The sequence below is a fragment of the Sorghum bicolor genome, chromosome 6, assembly GCF_000003195.3.
Source record: "Sorghum bicolor cultivar BTx623 chromosome 6, Sorghum_bicolor_NCBIv3, whole genome shotgun sequence".
Classification (NCBI taxonomy): domain Eukaryota; kingdom Viridiplantae; phylum Streptophyta; class Magnoliopsida; order Poales; family Poaceae; genus Sorghum; species Sorghum bicolor.
In genome coordinates, this window is record NC_012875.2 from 49,922,628 (window position 1) to 49,941,179 (window position 18,552).

Genomic DNA, 18,552 nt, shown 5'->3' on the forward strand with positions numbered 1-18,552 from the left:
TTAAATCTGTTAATGGATTGGGTTAAATATGAAGCACTTTAACTTGCATGTATAACATAGTTGTATTCTTTTCAGGATAGAGGTAGTATTAGCCTAAAAAAACAGCTGCCTGTATGCTAGACCTTCATAGTGCAGGACAGCAGCCCTGCCGTCTGTCTGTTTGGTGTTTGCTCACCTGCAGTCACCTTTTTTTTTTCCGGCAAATTACTCGTCTATTTCTCCGAGTTCTCTCCACCTCCACCTCGCACGCTCCAGCAGACGCGTTCATGCTACCTCTGTTCCAAAACAACATAATGCTAAATAAATTCTCAGTTAAAACGTCTAAGATCAAAATATATAGATAAAATTATTATTATTTATGGTATAAAAAATATAGTATAAAAATATATTTCATAGAAAAGATCTAATAATATATATCTAGTTTAATATATATTAGTACTTATTGTATATATAATTTTTGTTAAATATAGTACTGTTACAGAATTGCATTTTTTTAGGATTGAGGAAGTATTTTTGTTAGACTTAACCCATTGATACTTCTCCATACAATACTCGAGAAGTCTAATATTATCAAATTTATAAATACTATAGACAGTCAGACACTCTTGACTCTCCCTATCCTATAAAATTGTCTTTTGAGAAGTCAAATATTATTAAATTTTATCAAATATAAGAAATATTAACATTTAGTATCATTTGATGAACATCGAATATATTTTCTTATAATAAACTTATCTAGAGGTACATATTTTATTAATATTTTGAATAAATTTAATTAGATTAAGAAAGTTTGACCGGACACAAATCTTATAATGACACTTTTTCTGGTCATAGCCTAATCTGATCTGATGCGCCCGCTACTGTGCAGGAGGGCCCAGAGCGTCCAGGGTCCTCACTCCTGATGGTGACGATGAAGTGTGGACCATGTTCGTTCCCAATTCGTCTCCGCGGCTCCGTCCCTATCCTCCACGTCCCCATCCCACCAACCCCCAACTCCACTCGTCGCCGCCACGCCACCTCCTTCAACGCACCGCGCCGAAGCCCGAAGGGGAGGGAGGGAGGGAGGGAGGAGCGGCGAAAAGAAAAGGGAAGAAAATGGGTGGAGCGGAAGCCAGTCCGAGCAAGTCAGAGGATCCGCCCGCCTCCCCCGAGATCTGCGCCTATAAAATCCGCCCCACCCCCCACTCTCCCACCAGCTGCTCTCCACCAAGAGCTGCTGCCACCACCACCAAACCCATCGCTGGATTTGTCCAGAGTCTTTCCTGTTTCACCGCCCCAGATCTGATCCGCGGCGCCGCGTCTTCGCTCAGGTTGGTCGCCGCCCTTCTTCTTCCTCTAGCAGTCCAGTCCAGTCCAGTCCAGCTCATGGCAGTGTTTTCAGCTTCGATTATTTCTCTTCTGTTGGTGGGGAACTTTTTTGGGGGTTGCTTCTAAGCTGTTCGGTGGAATGGAAATGGAATGCAGATGGTGATCACTGTGAGGCGGTCGACGATGGTGCGCCCGGCGCGGGAGACGCCGCGCCAGCGGCTGTGGAACTCCAACCTCGACCTCGTGGTGCCGCGCTTCCACACGCCCAGCGTCTACTTCTACCGCCGCGGCGACGGCGCCGCGGCGCCGGCGGAGGGGTTCTTCGACGGCGAGCGGATGCGGCGCGCGCTGGCAGAGGCGCTCGTGCCGTTCTACCCGATGGCGGGCCGCCTCGCGCGGGACGAGGACGGGAGGGTCGAGATCGACTGCAATGGCGAGGGAGTGCTCTTCGTCGAGGCCGACGCGCCCGACGTCTCCGTCGACGACTACGGTGACTTCGCCCCCACCATGGACCTGAAACGCCTCATCCCGACCGTGGATTACACCGACGACATCTCGGCCTTCCCTCTACTGGTGCTCCAGGTGAGCTTGCTTCCTAATGCTGTTTCGATTAGACTTAGGACAGAAACTGAGGACATCCCTGTTTATAGCTTTCTGGAAGTCGTACGGCAAAGTCTTCACAAACAGCACGGCAACTAATTTTGGCTCACCTGTAGTACTCCTATTTGTTTAGTGCATGATTGGATGGCGGGGCCTTTTTTTGTCGGTTGATGTAATTCTCCTGAGAGTACTGTACCTCGCGTTCTAGGTTGGCTATTATTAGCTGTAACCGTACCACTTGCATAGTTCTACTTCTACCCACCCACCCGTGCTGTCGCTGTCTTGTTCTGAGTGGGGCCTCTGTTTTGGCTGGATTTTAGTACCCTAATTCTGAAGGCTTGGTTAGAATTGCTTAAGAATATTTGGCATCAGATTTGTTTTGGTGATTATGCATCGAAATAAACTTCACCTGGACCAGCTAGTAGCCAATCTTATTCACAAACTGAGGGCCTTTTTGATACACATGGCTAGTTACTAGTTGGGTCTAAAAGTTGGCCCAAATTAGCTGTGATTGGGTAGCTAGTTGAAGACTTGGCTAAAAAATTAGCCCGCCTATTAGCTCTCCTATTTGGATGCACTAGAGCTAATTTTGGCCAATTTTTAGCTAGCTAGCAATTAGCGCTGTACCCAAACTTGTCCTGACTTGTTACGAAGTGACCGTTTTATTGAATTTAAATTCTTTTACTTCTCCACATTGCCTTGTACTGTCAAAAATGAATATCAGCATTCATTCGATTGCATCATTTCATAGCACATAGTAACAGTCAAGCAGGCCAGTCATGAGAGCATACTCCAAGCAAACATGATAATTTTCCGGTAGAAGGACACTTACCAAATTAGGCTTCATGCAATTGTGTACTATTATGTACTTGTTGGCTTTTTAAATATTCCTGACACCTGGAAGTTTCTTGTCTCAACCTATTGTGCTTCGGGCTTGTGTCTTGTCCCTGTAATCATCTAATTGGTTCCATACCAATAATTGATAAGTAGCATTCTAGCATGTGCAGAACTTCCCTATCGACTTAAGTATTAACACTTCAGTTCTTTTGACTATTGTCTGACTTTTGTGCCTATAGTAGTCAGAATGTTAGGTTTCATTAATCATGCCTTGTATATTGGACCAGTGTCCATCGTTACGTGAAATTGCTACTTGCTAGTAGGGCCTACCTGGCTTCCAAGTGAGGTTGCCTGGTCAAGTTTGCAGCTTCATGTAGTCAGCATTTGTTTGATTATCTTTGGATATGCATAGGCTTAACTGGATTTAATATTATTGTTACTTTTAAACTAGCCCAATAGCTTAAGTTTTCCTGTCTTAAAAGTGAATCCTTTTGCTTTGCAAAACTTTGTGTTCTTGTAAGTCGTAAACTATTCCTCTGCGACTAGGTTTTGATGAACACACCAATTCAGCTTTCACTTCCAATTCTGCCTAAATGAAACTTGTCTGACCTGCTGGCCTTCTGGTGGTCCATTGTCACATATGCCATTTCATTTTCTAATATTTGAGTGAATATGATGCATCACCAGTTTTACAGTGAATAATCTGAAAAACTTGAATTTAAATTGTAAATATTGCTGTACTGTACAACGTCGAATTGAAAATGTGTTGATTTGCTTTTTTGAACTATTGAGCATGGGTTGACTATCCTTACTGGCAGTTTCACTTCACAACAAAATCTGCTCACTTGTAAAACTGAAGTGAATTAGTATTACCTGGTGTGTCCTAAGTTTATGTGGACCCTGCAATTTTGTTAGTCACCAGCCTGTCGAGTGTCGACAACAACTTGCTGAATAATCTTGCTTGGAATGCACACTGCTTGTTGGTTGGTACAAAAATGATAGCCTAACTGGGGCATGTCCATGTCATAGTTTTCTGCAAAGTTTTTTTTTTTAACAAAAAGGCATAGTCTTCTGCAAAGCTTCTCTAACAATACAATTTCATTATTTCATATGCTTGTCGGTCCCTCTTTTTTTTTCTTTTTCCATTCTTGATAAAAACCTCTTTCTGTATTGAATTTAGGTTTCATCATAGGTGCATGCTTAATTATATGGCAGGTTGACTTCAACTATACTGCACATTTGAAAACTGTGTTTATCCACATCGAAAATTGTCAAGGCCTTCATGTCTGTGTGCTTCTGCAAACTGGTTGCTTCACGAGTAACATAAGTTTTGGAACAGAGTGCGATGATATAAATGTACAATCCTACATATTTTCCTTCCTAGACCTAAAACCTTATATTGTTCTTTGACAATAGGTTTGGATCTTGTTGCTTTATTTTTTTAATCTTGAATATCTGAGGAATTTATGCACAAGTTTTGTACTACTAGGTGACATGGATACAGGATAATCTGTTAGGCTGTAGTTTAACATCGTAGATCTTACCAGTGGGCAGGAAGCTAGCTGTATGACATAAGAGTTAGGTATTGTGTCTCACACCTGAAGGTAGCATAACAGAGTTGTGACAGGTGGTGACCCGTCTTAGGTGAGCAGTATTGCATTCTGGGGCAGACAAGCTATATGCAGTGCAAGACTGCAAGCTTCTTTCATTATTGGCAATAGAATGACTCACAAATGTGTTACTGGTCCTTTGGAATTGCTTTCCAGAACCTGCGTTTATAGGTTTATATCACTCCTGTTATCATTGTGGATTGGATATTTACATGTTTAAACCCACGCCGTTGTGCAAGAGCCATTTCTTGCACATGACACTTCCGTATTAGAATCATCTGCCATCTCTATTTTTTTTTAAAATAGTTGCATCAGTTGTCAGGTGCAATTGTTTCTTGTTAGTGGCTTATGGACAAGCTCGTGCCAACTCCACAATTCAACAGTTATTTCTTTTAATTTTAATAGAAAATCAAATAATCAGTTACCTTCACTTGTCCTCAAGATTTATCTGGTCTTTAAGGCCAGTGGGACAATAATCTAGTGGATAAACCTATCCATCTTGGAAATCACATGTGTCCGAAGAAAGTTGCATGATGGAATACAAATCAATTACTTGTCCTTCTGCATTCGATATTATATTTCAGCATACCGCATTAACCTCATGAAGTGGGTTGGAATTGACCACGTTACTTCTCTCTTTTTTTTCCTTGGCTCCAGGTGACTCATTTTAAATGTGGAGGCATCTCCCTTGGTGTTGGCATGCAACACCATGTAGCGGATGGCATGTCTGGCTTGCACTTCATTAACTCGTGGTCTGACCTCTGTCGTGGAGCTCAAATTTCTGTCATGCCCTTCATTGACCGCACTCTTATTCGCGCTCGTGATCCACCAACTCCATCTTTTCATCATATCGAGTACCAGCCTGCCCCAGCTATATTGTCCTCCACACCCCAGTTCCTTGCTTCCAAGTCAAAGCCACCTGCCACTGCTGTGGACATTTTCAAGCTCACTCGCTCAGACCTTGGCCGGCTGCGCTCACAGCTTGCTGCAGGGGAAGGTGCACCCCGGTTCAGCACATACGCAGTGCTAGCAGCACATGTCTGGAAATGTGTCTCCCTTGCACGCAGCCTACCTCCTGAACAACCCACCAAGTTGTATTGCGCCACTGATGGGCGCCAACGGCTACAGCCTCCACTACCAGATGGTTACTTTGGTAATGTCATCTTCACTGCGACACCACTTGCTGAGGCGGGCAAGGTGACCAGTGGGCTGGCAGAAGGAGCAGCAGTCATCCAGGGAGCACTGGATAGGATGGACAACGACTACTGCCGCTCAGCGCTGGACTACCTGGAGCTGCAACCGGATTTGTCAGCACTGGTGCGTGGAGCACATACCTTCCGGTGCCCGAACCTAGGGCTCACCAGCTGGGTACGCCTTCCTATCCATGATGCCGACTTCGGATGGGGCCGTCCTGTGTTCATGGGGCCAGGCGGTATTGCATATGAAGGTCTGGCGTTTGTCCTCCCAAGTGCAAATGGAGATGGCAGCCTGTCCATTGCTATCTCTTTGCAGGCTGAGCACATGGAGAAGTTCCGGAAGCTAATCTGCGAAGTTTAAACAGAATGTCAGCGCCGACTATTGAAGGATGGTGTTATAGGGCAAGAGGCTTTATGTTGTACCCAAATTCTCCCAGATAAAATACTGAAGTTTCAAGTGAACCCAGTGGCTGCACTTTCACTTTTGAAGACTTGCAGAGTAAATTCATGGCCACTTACTTTTGTGCCCCTTTGGGGGATGTTTTTGGCAAATCTATAATTGTATGGGTTACCAATAGACGTTGTTTTAGGGGAAAGATCAATTATAGAGAAAGGGTAGACATTTTCTGTGAAGAAACATAGTAAAACTCATTGTAAGGAACAAGCTCCAATAGCAAACTCGATGTGGGGTTACTTGATCATGGAATAATTTATCAGTACAATTTGGCAATCCACAATTTTCTACTTGTACGACGCAGACATAGCTGAGATTGAGCTGCGATTGTTACTGATTAAACTCCTATCAGGTTGACTGAAGTTTCATCAGTGTCCAGTCTTGATCTTTCTGCAGGTGTGGATAAATCCTCAATTTTTGCAGGCGGAGATACAACTGAACACACACGCTGAGGCTTTGAGGCTGAGGCAGATGGAGCCAACTGCAAGGCTACTCATCAGGAATTCCACTCATCATGCGATGGATTGCAGGAGCAGACGTGGAGGTTGGGTTAGTAATCCATGGTGGCGCGTTGGAGAGAGGAGGTGAAATGGTGGCCCTGCAGAGAATCAGTGATGCTTGCAGAAGCGCCTATGGTCAGAAAAAGATGTGGCTCTAGCAAAAAACAAAGAGAAGATCATCATTTGTTTGGATCAAAAGCTGTAGTGTATGCTGCTGTTGCTGCTTGCGAAAGGGGCTATATGCCTCAAACTTGTCTTGGACTCTTGGTCTACGTGTATTGTGCTTTTGGTGTGAAACCACCAGGGCTGTTAGCCCCCATTGCTGCTGCTCTTATCAACCAGTGTACCCTTTGGGTCTGCTGCAAGCAGCAAGCCTGATCATAGTACCGGGTTGTTGTGCCTTTGATAAAAGTATGTTGGGGATCGTTACACCATGAGAAAGGAGACAAAACACAGAACACAACACCCTTATTTCAAGGACTAACAATAGATTGTTGATCATTCGCAAAAAAAAAGAGCAACAACAATAGATATTTTATAACGGATCTTCAATTAATTAAAAAAAATAGTGGTTCCTTCCTGTTGATAGTATGTGAAGAGAGAGAACCTGTAAACAGGAATGTTTTGGGCCATTAATCTAGCCCTCAATGACAATGACTTCGACGAATTCAGAATCCAAAGTAATTTTGAATGTAATCAGATAGATTTCTTCACTGAACCATGGTGAGATACATATCAAAAAACTATCTGTTGCTTGAGGGGACGGGACGGGGGTAGCGCTAGCAGGAGGTGATACAGACCGAGTCACCGTCCGTCACCGAGAACGCTAGCGGAGAGAGCGATGACGTTGGCTGGTGTAGCGGTGGGCCTGGGCCGCGAGGCTGCAAAGCCAGACTCCGTGAGCTTGAGTCCTCGTTGATAAATGATAAATTGTGATTACAACACACAAAGATCGTAGAACGCAAAGAGAGGATTAGAAGACTCAATTTTTTAATGAGATATCAAAGTGTTTGTACTTCTCATTAGTCCTTGTTGAAGCACCTGGAATGTTTTTAATGAGCCTGTACCATTTTTTTTTGTTGAGTAGAGACTGTAGAGTATTATTCCTGGTTCGGGGGATCTTTGTTCAATGTTGGGATACAAACAGTCCAAATTCACTTGGGAATGGTCACATGCATGTTGAAGAGAAACTCTTTGTAGTTCAAGAGAAAAATGTTATAGCTTTACAAGAAAAACATTCCAGGTTCATGAAAAGCGTTCAATGTTCAAATAAAAAGGGTCTCAAACTTCAATAGGAAAATGATATTCGTCCTTAAAAGAATATATAAAAAAATGTTCCATTTGCTTATTTGAAATGCACTAATAAATATTGGTTTTATATTTTACTCATTTGAAACTAATGATCCACTAGTCATTAGCCACTGGCAGTGTCCCATGCAGAGGATAAATACAGAATCAAGAATAAAAATAAATATAATAGAGAAAAAAATAAGTTGTAAAAGAAATGGTGAAAAAGAAAAGGCCCAGGAGAGCAGAAGCCTGTGCGGGCGCGGGTGCGCTCCGCCACAACCCTGCGTCCCCGCGTTGCTGGTCTGCTGGCTGCTGGGCTACAGCTGGCGCCGCATCTGTTCACCTCCATCTCTCTTCTCCCTCTTCCTCTCCCTCTCTCTAGCGAGCAGACGACTGGGTGGGCTACCACCGCCCGCCCTACGCCAGTCGCCAGGTGCTGAAGCCTTCGCCGGCGACAAGCAGCCACCAGGTATTCCCACCCTCTCTCTTCCCTGCCTCCTGTGCGAAAACGACCTCCCAAACTCTGACTTAAAGCTATTTTGGCTATTGATGCCTACTAACACATTGTCTACTGGGTCCACTCCTGGTTGTTAGTTGAATGGCAGGTCCCTTATTTCATTGTGAATGTGATTGTCTTGAGAAGTTGAGAATGATATAGCTCTTAGGTCTTAGCTTCGTGGTGGAGACGTGGAGTACCTCCTGTTCTTGGTTGGTTGGCTTTTATAATCTGTGCCATGCCTATAGTTATGCTCAACCAATTTCTGTTTCTTTTAAGAATTACTTTTTACTGTTTTCTATCTTTTATTGGATTGGTACACTTTCCATGAACCTTTGGTCAAGATTGAGCAGCGTCCATATTCATTAATCCATCCAAATAATCTCTTGCTTCACTTTGTTCGGATTGAAGGCTATTGTTAATAAACTGATTTGTCATCTAGTGGTTGTATTTCATACATTTAAAATCCATTATGTGCCTATGTTGCCTTATAGTGTGGGTATGCAGTTCTTAAATGTTGGGGCTGCAAACCTGTTGAGCTTTTAACATTTATTACTCCCTCCACATTTTGGACAACGGTCTCTAAAACATTGACCATTATTTCTACTAGAATATAAATGAACATCCTAACAAATTTATGCTTTTGTGAAAGTATTTTTTAAGACAAATGTACACATATGAATTTCATGTTTCTAACCTAAATACATTAAAATTTAAAAAGTCTCAAACCTTGTCCAAAATGTCAAAGTATTTGCAAGCGAGAAGGAATATAATAATCTAAAAAACATGCCACCTTAGCTGCTTTACTGTTTGCGCTTGTGGCTTACCCTGTTAGTTATTGAAATTAAATTCATGCTAATAATCAAAAAGGCATGTGCTATCCCCTCCAGATGACTAATATATAACATTTTAAGCCTTTAACTGTTGTATCCTTTTAGACCAAAGAAATAAAAATAACAGTTCGATTACATAAGCTACAGGCATAGTTGTCTTCCAATTGAGGTTGACTATATCTGCATCTTTTCGAAGATCTGGATATGCATGGACTTTACTGATTTTGATGTTGACATGCAGCTCACAGATTTGTTCTGCCTATGTTAGAATAAAATTGGACCTTTTACCCTGTGGAACCATGAGCTGTTCTACTGTTATTTTGTTTTGATAGCTGCATTGTTGACTTTAGGTTCCAATTTCAATTACTAAATGAAACTAGTTTGCACTCACATTCTGGTGTCCCTTCATCACCCGGTATTTCATTTATAGAATATTAGGTAGATTGAATAGCCACTTTTACATCCAGAGCCTTGTTCTTAAAAAGGTAAACACCAATATACAGTAGAAAGTATGATGGAAAAGTTGTTGACTTCCTTTTATATAAATAGGAGCATTGGATTTATTTAAGAGCTTAACCGTTATCTGGACAACTGAGTATCCTTATAACTGTTGCACATGCTAACAATTTTACCTTGTTCTTGGATTTTTTTCTCACGACACCTTCTGAAGTTATATTTAAACAAAACAATGTCCAGTTATTAAGGTCCTAATTTTGCGCTGTCTTTCAATTTCTATATTCACTAGTAAGCTATCAGCCACATGCTGAAAACTCTTGCTTGGTATGCACACTTCATGTTTGTTGGTATGAAAATGATAGCCTGGAGCATGCCATGTGTTGTGGATGCTTTCATTGGGAAGCAGTACAACAGGAAGAAGAAGAAGGTGCCAGCCTCTAGTGGCTAATTTTAGGCCATAGTTATCTATTCCTGTAAGTTAGGATCTGGAGAGTCAAAATAGGAGTTGGAGTTAGCAATTTGTTAGTGCTCAGCCAGCCATTAGGGGATATAACTAAGGGCCGGCTGATTAGGGGAGTAAAGCAGAAATAGATTCATCTTGTTTAGAGCTTCCCAGGGAGGGCAAATAGCTCTATCGCTGCTGCCATTGCTAGGTTTAGCTATTGTAATTCTCCTCTAGCTCATCAATAAAACAGCCAGATTTCTAGTCATATCACCATGTGATAATTTGTGTACAGTTTTTTTTTTCTACAATGATCTTTTATTTATTTTGCATCCTTTTTCTTCCAAGCCCTCTCTGTGTTGACTCTAATCTTATAATAATAATAATAATCATACATTCTTAAATTTATGTCCAGTCAAAACTATTCCATTCACTCTTTAGAACCATTGTGGTTAAATTAGTTAGTAGTTATATTTAGGCCAGCAATTTTAACGGCCAGTGACAACTGAGAAAGCTTGTTAGCCCAAATATTAAATTTGTTATTGAGCTATTGATGATCTATTAATGAAATTTGTTCATCAATAGTTTTAGTTTTTGACTTTTGGCTACTTCCAATTTGATAAAAAAGGTCACTGGTTCTAACTGGACTGCATTACATCTGTGCAGTTAAAATCCTTGAATTATTCTGGGAAATAGGTTTGGGCTTCGCTGCATGATTTTGTTATCATGAACAGCTCCTCATGCTGCAATGCATGAACTAAACACTGAGAAAATTATGCACAAATTTGTGCAAGTAGGTTGATGAGATAGAACCAGTGTATAGATAAACTATTAAATACCAAACTTTTGGTGCATATCTTAGCAATGTGCAAGGGAGTCAGCTACAGATAGGAGACATATGAAAATGTGAAGTTTTTGGCCATACAAATTACACACAGACTGTCTAGTGTTGAGTCTCATACACCTGAAATTTATCATGACCATTAACTCACAATGTTTGGCATGAAGCCCTATTGACCGTGTTACACCATCTTTGGTACCATGTTTGTGATGCCCTATTGCTAGATATAAGTTTAGAACCATCCCTATTGCATACTCCATGTGATTTTTCTATAAACTAGGATCATACCCGTGCGTTGCGACGGGTGTTAAAATCTAAACCATCATTCATATTTTCCAGTTATCATATATGGAAAAACACTTTGCATGCATTATGGTATCCATTCGAGTTCAGACATAGGCAACCAAAACAAAATGGTCAAACATCTTGTAAGCCCAACTTGCAATTCACTTTAGCTAAGCGCCTCCTTTGAAGCCAATGATAAAAAATCTACCATCAATATTTAAGCAGTTTAGATTACAATGGAGATATGATCCTCCAATATTTTTCATCTCTCGTCCAGTACCAATGGTTGCTTTTACGCCATGGCCACAACTGCTGCAAAAACTATGTTGTATTGCTTCCTGCGACCTGGGCAGCATCCATCTTGTAGCTTGACTCTATTGTTGTGACAGAAGAGACGTGAAACCCACAAGGGCAGGGGCCGAAGCTTCAGTCTGTCTGGTCATGTTCGTTGCAGTTTCCATCTCCAGCCAGCACTTAGAAATGATTGCTGAGAAGTGGTCTGCTTGGAGACACTGAACTCTTGTGGTAGGGACTGTCACCAACATTAAGTGCATCAGCAGCCGTTTCCCTAATCATAGCCAAGACTTGAGGAGGGGAGATGGGGCATTCCTGTTGATGAAGCAGCAACCTTAATTGGTATATTTACCTGGACCAATCTCAAACAAAAATAATGGTAATATTTTATATCAAACAGTCCACAACAAAACACAAGTTTTTCAGGTAGATCACCCCAATAAACCAACAGACAACTAAACAGGCTATTCATAAGTTACAGATCATTTAACAAAGCAGAATGAGCAAATCACTTTATTGCAAAAGAAGTGAAAACATAGATGGATTTTGCCTGCATTCCCCAAGTTGACTGGTCCATGTTATCTCCAATCAATAGCTTAACAATCCAACACTATACGCGCACTGCCTTATCCAATAATTAGCATCAATTTTTGTTACGAGTTTTAGGCCTCCCTGTTTTCCTCTCTGTCTTCCTCTACTCTCCTTTAGGTCACCGCCATTGCACTCATCATCCTCTGCATCGTCCACACATGTCCTCATCAGGCCAAACATATCCATCTCCTTCACATCGCCTTGCAGTGCCTTGAGTGCCGGCGGCAGCCGGGAGGGGCCGAGCGCTGTTGCTTGGAGGGAGGGGGCGCAAGCGCTAGGTCAGTCAGCTTGTCTACAGCTCTGCATCAAACAGCAGGGCCAGTCCTTTTTATCGAACAGCGGGGCACTCCTGCTCTGCGACTTCCCTGTGCAGAGCGTTGGAGCTCCGCGGCCTCCACCGACTGCGCGCGGCCACCGTGAGCGTGAGGAGCGAGGTGGGCGGGGGTGAGGCCAGGGGCCACGGACCCTGGCGGCTGCCAAGGCCATGAGGAGCGAGGTGGGCAGGATGGAGCCTGGGGCGCGTAGCTGGTGGATGAGATTGCGGGCGCAGATTAGAGACTTTCCTTCCTTTCCTATTTTTATGGAGAAGAAGAGGCGCTGGTAGGAGTCTGGGAGACTGAGAGCGAGCGCACAAGCGGACCAGAGGAGATGGTAGGAGTCTGGGAGACTGATAGCGAGCACGCATGCGGAGTGTCGGATGGGGCCTGGAGCGAGCGACACCAGGTTGCCCGGTGGACGGAATAGTTTTAGATGTTTTAGTTGTAGAGATGGAAGAGGTTTGGCATAGGTGCAACTGTATGTTTAATTGGTGAGCATTATTTGTTTATCACATCCTGAGTTAGATAAGCAATAAGAAATGTAAGCTACTTTCTTAGCATAGCAGATAATATAATACCTAACCTAACGGAGGTGTATCCTTAGCCTGAACTTATTTTGGATTTACTCATTTGCAAGTGTAAGTTAGAGACTCAAGAATAATGTACGCAATTCATGCATGGACTCTGTTTGCCTCGTTTACTTCTTCATGAAGTATGTCAAAGTTATTGGACTCTGTTTGCCTCGTTTACTTCTTCATGAAGTATGTCAAAGTTCTTTGCATGGTAAAAGTATCTTAGGACTTCACAAAAAAATGGCAATGTGCATATTGCTAGGATTAATTCGAAAATATTGCTTAACCTTACATCTTAATACTTAAGAGTTCAAATATATTTACATCTTGTGGATGTTTTTTTAGAAATCATTATCAGTTTTTTGTTCCATCGCTAATTTTAGATTTTTAGGTTAAACATGCTTTCTATTAGTTAAGGCAATATTCTGTTTCAATCATTTCCTGTTTCACATGGTTGCAATGATGGCTATCATGATCATCAATTATTTGGAAGCTGCAGATGGAAAGTATGAAACATTTAATGAAGCTAATTCTCCTCAATTTTTGCTCCAGGTGGTTGAGGCATCTCCCTGGCATGTAACACCATTTTGTGGATGGCATTGGCATGTCTGGTTTACACTTCATCAACTCATTGTCAGAGCTCTACCATGGAACTCCAAATTTCTAGGATACCCTTCATGGATCACACTCACCTCCTCTCCATCTTTCCACATGTTGACTACCCGCCTGTCCCAGCCATGTTCACCATGGCCCAGGCCTTCACTTCCAAGCCAATGCCATCTGCTATCGTCGCCGACATTTTCAAGCTAATTCATTCAGACCTTGGTTGCCTGCGCTCACAGCTTCTCACATTTGAAGGTGCACCACATTTAAGCACACCAGCACATATGACATGCTAGCCGAGGATGCCTGGTGATGTGTTTCTGTGCAAGGTTTCATTAGGATATATTGTGGCACTGATAGGTGACAACGGCTGCATCTCCCACTTCTGGATGGTTACTTCAGCAATGTCATCTTCACTGCCACATCATTTGTCAAGGCAAGCAAGGTGGCCCGTGGTCTAGCAGATGGGGTTGCAGTCATCCAGGAGGCACTAAGTTTGATGGATAATGACTATTGCCCTACCGCTCAGCATTGGACTACCTGGGATTGAATAAGAGCTTTTAGCATTGATAGATGGAGCTCACATCTACCAGTTCCCGAACCTGGGGCTCACGAGCTGGGTGCAGCCTGTGTTCATCGGCCCAATCACATGTTGCGGCCTGAGGTTTGTTATCCGAGGTGCAAATAGCGATGTGCAGGCTGAACACATGAAGATGGGTCCAGAAGCTGCTATTCGAGTTGTAAATGGAGTGCTCTACTTATTGGAAAAGGATTGTAATAGAGCAAGAAGCTTCAGGGCGTAGCCAGGTTCTCCCTAGTGAAACATCTGAATCTTTAGAGTGAACCTTGTAACTGTTGTTCTTCAAATCTTGTAAGTGAATTCATTGTACACTATTTTATGGGAATATTTGGAAAACATCAAATTGTACAATTACTAGTAAAGAGTTCTATTAAGACAAGGGGAAAAACAATGCAGAAACGGGTTTACAAAGTTACGTAGTGTGAAGAAACTTGATGGAGGGAAATCATTGCAACTATGGCTTGGGTCTGGTGCTTCCTTCTGCCTGGAGTACAATCTGCCACTCTGGCTTGGGGATTGAGCTGCTAGTGAATACCTAGGTTGGCTGAAAGTTTCCTCTATGGCAGATCTGTGTTCCTGATGTTTCTTCAAGGTCATGCTACAATATGACCCATAATATGTGCAAAATTTTATTATTTTTCCAGACTGAACAAGCAGCTACGATAACCTGAAGGAAGGTCCTTCAGTCCAGACGTTCGCTCTCTCGGCGCAGGAACGCTCCTTTCGGGTCTGTAAGGCCTTGTTTAGTTCTCTCCAAAAGCCAATTTTTTTTCTAAATTTTCGCGTCACATTGAATTTTACGTGCATAAAGCATTAAATATAGGTAAAAAAATAACTAATTACACAGTTTGCTTGTAACTTGCAAGACAAATCTTTTGAGTATAATTAGTTTATAGTTGAACAAATTATTAAATAAAAACGAAAAACAAAAATGCTACGATATAAAAAAATGTTTTCACTTCCTCAACTAACTGCCTAGTGCAGCCGCTGTTGTCCCCGTTTCAAGGCCACTGCTAGTTTGCGCAGTGCTGTGCAGCCGACATGTGGGGCATTGCAGACACCGAGGGTGATACGCTCGGGGAGCCCCACCGTCTGAAACTGAAAGCACAAGAGGCCTCACCCTCACGCAGGCCGAGGCCACTGCAGGGGGAGCACCCACGCCCAACCCGCCGCCTCCGCCCTCTTTCTCTGCACTCAGGCCACCACCCCCACCTCGTCGCCTCTGCTCTCTTCTTCTCCGCCCCCGCGCCGCCTCCTCCTGTTCCCCTCTCGTTCTCCCTTCGCGATGAGGCAACGGCGCAGCGCCTTGAGTGCTGAGGCTAGGGCTCTGCTGCGCCGCGACGCGGCGTGGACACTTCCGTCGTTCCGCGACCGAGTGACGCCGCGGTGCCGCCGTCCGGGGGCTGCTTTTCGCGGTGTGCCGGCCGGCGCACCACGAGGGCTCTGCTGCGCCGCGACGCGGGCTGGCTGGGCTCCGGTGTCCACGCCGCAGCTGCTGTCTGTGGCCCGCCGCCATGTCGCGCGCCGCGCGGGTTGGTCAGCCACGCGCCGCGCGGCGGGTCCTCCGTCTCGCGAGCCTTGACCCCGCAGAAGCTGCCGCTACCTGGCCGCCGGCGCTGCGACGGCCCGTGAAGGTGCAACATTGCCCCGCGTCGACTCGTGTGCGGCCGTCATGCTGGCGCCGCCGCGAGCGGTGGTCGGGAGCCCCTCGTGCGCGCACTAGCGGCTCGTCGCGACGAGTGCCAATGCCAAGCCATCAGCTTTGGCGCCCGTGTGCCCGATGCCCCCGCTGCGTCTCGTTCTTGCTCGCATCGGCGCACCACGTGCTGAATCGTTGGACCACACCAGGTGCTACTCTTACAGCAATCCTCGATCACTTTGAGATTATTTTTCGAATTCGTATTTCTCACGTTTATCATGCTAGCTGTTCTATTTGATCCCCCAATGATCCTGGAGCGTCTCGGACTTTTCCTCATGCTCTTACAACTGCTATTATCTCTGCCAATCATTAAGTCACACTCTGAGTACAGTTTGATTGGGCAGGTCAAGACACCGCGGCGTCACTCGGTTACAACTGCTATTCTCACGGTGCCAATTGTTAGAGCAATTAAAGTTTGTCCACATAGTTTGATACTTTAAATGTATTTGGATCTGAAACGTGCGTTTTTAAACTTGAAACCTTGCTGGTCTGTCTCGAGATATTTGCCCCTTGGTTCTATTGATTTTATCGAAAAAATAAATTTAAATTAAAAGCAGATAGAAGTGGAAGGGGTGGAGAAGGGAATGTTAAGGCATACAGCTGTCGCGGTCAAAAAGTGAGCGACGGGCCAGGCCTCTGTAACAAACAAGATAGAGAAGTGCCCTTCAAGAAAGAAGCGTGACATCAGTGTGATCCGGCATCGTGCGTGTTTCGTTCGAAATTTGGTATTCATATCGCCTTAATCCACTTTATCCTATTCCTATTATTAATTAACAAACAGAATTAATTGCCGAACCGCATTTTCTTTACTGCACACACGGCTTGCTATTAATGACGGTGGAATCTGGATTAACCATTTAACCGCTTTCCTGATTGGGCAGGTCAAGACAAAGGCGGTTCACCGGGCTCGCGGCGTGAACTTGTCTGGGCGCGTGACGCGTGCGCGAGGCCGAGCCGAACGAAGCCGAGCCGGGTGGAGCCGATCCATCGGCGCGTGGGCACCCGAGCGAAGCAACCGACCCGAGGCGTGGAGTGGGTGGCGCCGCCGGGTATAAAGTACAAGTGCCCCCCTCCCTTGCATGGGACGACCGCATTCTCTGATTCTTTCTCTCGCCCAGTCTCTCTCTCTCTCTCTCTCTCTCTCCTACGAGGACAGCCCGGGAAGGTGAGATCGATCTCTCTGCTTCCTCCCCTTTCTCTCTTCTCCACGCTTTGATTCTGTTCAACTCTGCTTCATCCCCCAAACCCCGTTCTCCTGCTACTTCTTCTAAAGCTCGTAAGATCTCTTACCAGCGCTGCGATTTCGTCTCGCTCCCGTGCGAGTTCGTGGTGGTGTTTTGAATGTTGCTGCTGTTTTTCCTTGTCATCGACCAGATTCCACGTTCGGCGCGCTGGGTGTTTTTGGATTTGCGAAGCCCTGCGAGATTTTGACCCGCGGATTTGATCTCGTTGTTGTGAGTTGTTCTTCCGTGTTTTTGGTGCTGTTGGGTAGCGTTGTTGGCGTTGCTGGGGTTTTACTGTCGTGGTGGTTTTTGTGGCGGTGAAGGAGGTTGAGGGGGCCGCGGGGGCACCGATGACTCCATGGTGATCTCCGATTGCTTCCCTCCTTCGAACATGGGCATGCTGGTTCTTCTGGTTCGTCTCCCCGTCGATCTCTTGACGGCAACCCTTTGGCCTTTGCTTTTGTGTGCTTACGATGCGGGAACTGTGCGGTGCTGGTGAGCACACTCTCGTTTGGAGTTCCATCCTTCTCCGCGAGACCCTGGATCTCCGAAACTTTTTGCGCGCCCTCAGTTCGGACTTCGCGCTGGTTGTTGCTGCGTTCCGGCCGTATTCGTTTTACTGTTGCTTTGCGTATTGGTTTATTCGAAGGGAAGGCGGCTAATGAGCACCGCGTCTCCATGGTGAACTCGATTCACCTTTCCTCTCGAAAATTTTGCCGTTCTTTCATCAACCGTTTATCGTTTAACTCCTCTTGTCGTTCGTCGTGCTACTGCGTCAGAAACTCGAGGATAAATCTGCTCGTGATCTGTCTATCTTTTTTTTTTTGCCGTTGTTTTGGTATATGCTATGCTCGGCATGTTTGAGAGATCGCTGTTTCTGAATGTGGTTTTAGGGTTTTAGAAACGTGTGGATTTGGACCACCTTTTTTTTCTTACCCCGTTTCCTGTTGATCTTCTCGACACTACTGGGCGTCCGACTGGGATTGGTCTCTGCCTGTCCCTTTTCCTCTTTCCTTGCATTCTGCCCTTTGTTGGATTTTCCTTTACTGAACAATTTCAAATCGTTGTTGTTGTGCCATCATGCGCTGCAAATTAACTGCATGCCTTTTTATTTTCTCCCCCTTGCTTTTTATTTTTTATGTCACGGGGTTGCCATTTCTGGCTTAACCGTGTAAGTTAAGCTTGCAAAATTGAGTGTGTTTTCTTGTCTATTACTATAATTTCTTGTCAAGGATGTTATGTAGTGGCATATCGCTATGGAGTTCCTTCCTGTCAGTAAAGTTTGTAATGCTAAAGCATCATTTTAAATCATGACTGTTGCTTGTTTTCACTTCATCTAGATAGAGTGCCTATACAATTAGTTTGTTATTTGGCATGTTGAAGTAATGGTCCTCAAAATTCATACAAGCTGAAATTGCTATTCTGATTTTGACATGAAGCTGTGTGTTATCGCAAAATCTCAGTTCACTTTAGGGTTAGTTTTTGAAATAGATCTTAGGTTTTCAGAACGTTGTTAATGCATCCT

The 18,552-nt window shown here is 44.2% G+C and overlaps 1 protein-coding gene and 2 long non-coding RNA genes across 3 annotated transcripts; all 3 read left to right on the forward strand.

Annotated features, from left to right (window-relative positions):
- Window positions 1,090-6,288, forward strand: LOC8075889 (hydroxycinnamoyltransferase 1). Its single transcript, XM_002446700.2, has 3 exons — window positions 1,090-1,310; window positions 1,465-1,890; window positions 5,013-6,288. The coding sequence occupies exons 2-3, from the start codon at window positions 1,465-1,467 to the stop codon at window positions 5,910-5,912; spliced, it is 1,326 nt and encodes a 441-aa protein (XP_002446745.1). The 5' UTR covers window positions 1,090-1,310; the 3' UTR covers window positions 5,913-6,288.
- On the forward strand, window positions 8,043-14,520 carry LOC110436153. The gene is made up of 2 exons (XR_002453863.1): window positions 8,043-8,264; window positions 13,475-14,520. It is a non-coding gene; the product is annotated as an uncharacterized LOC110436153 (long non-coding RNA).
- Window positions 15,888-16,294, forward strand: LOC110436265. The gene is made up of 2 exons (XR_002454076.1): window positions 15,888-15,953; window positions 16,149-16,294. It is a non-coding gene; the product is annotated as an uncharacterized LOC110436265 (long non-coding RNA).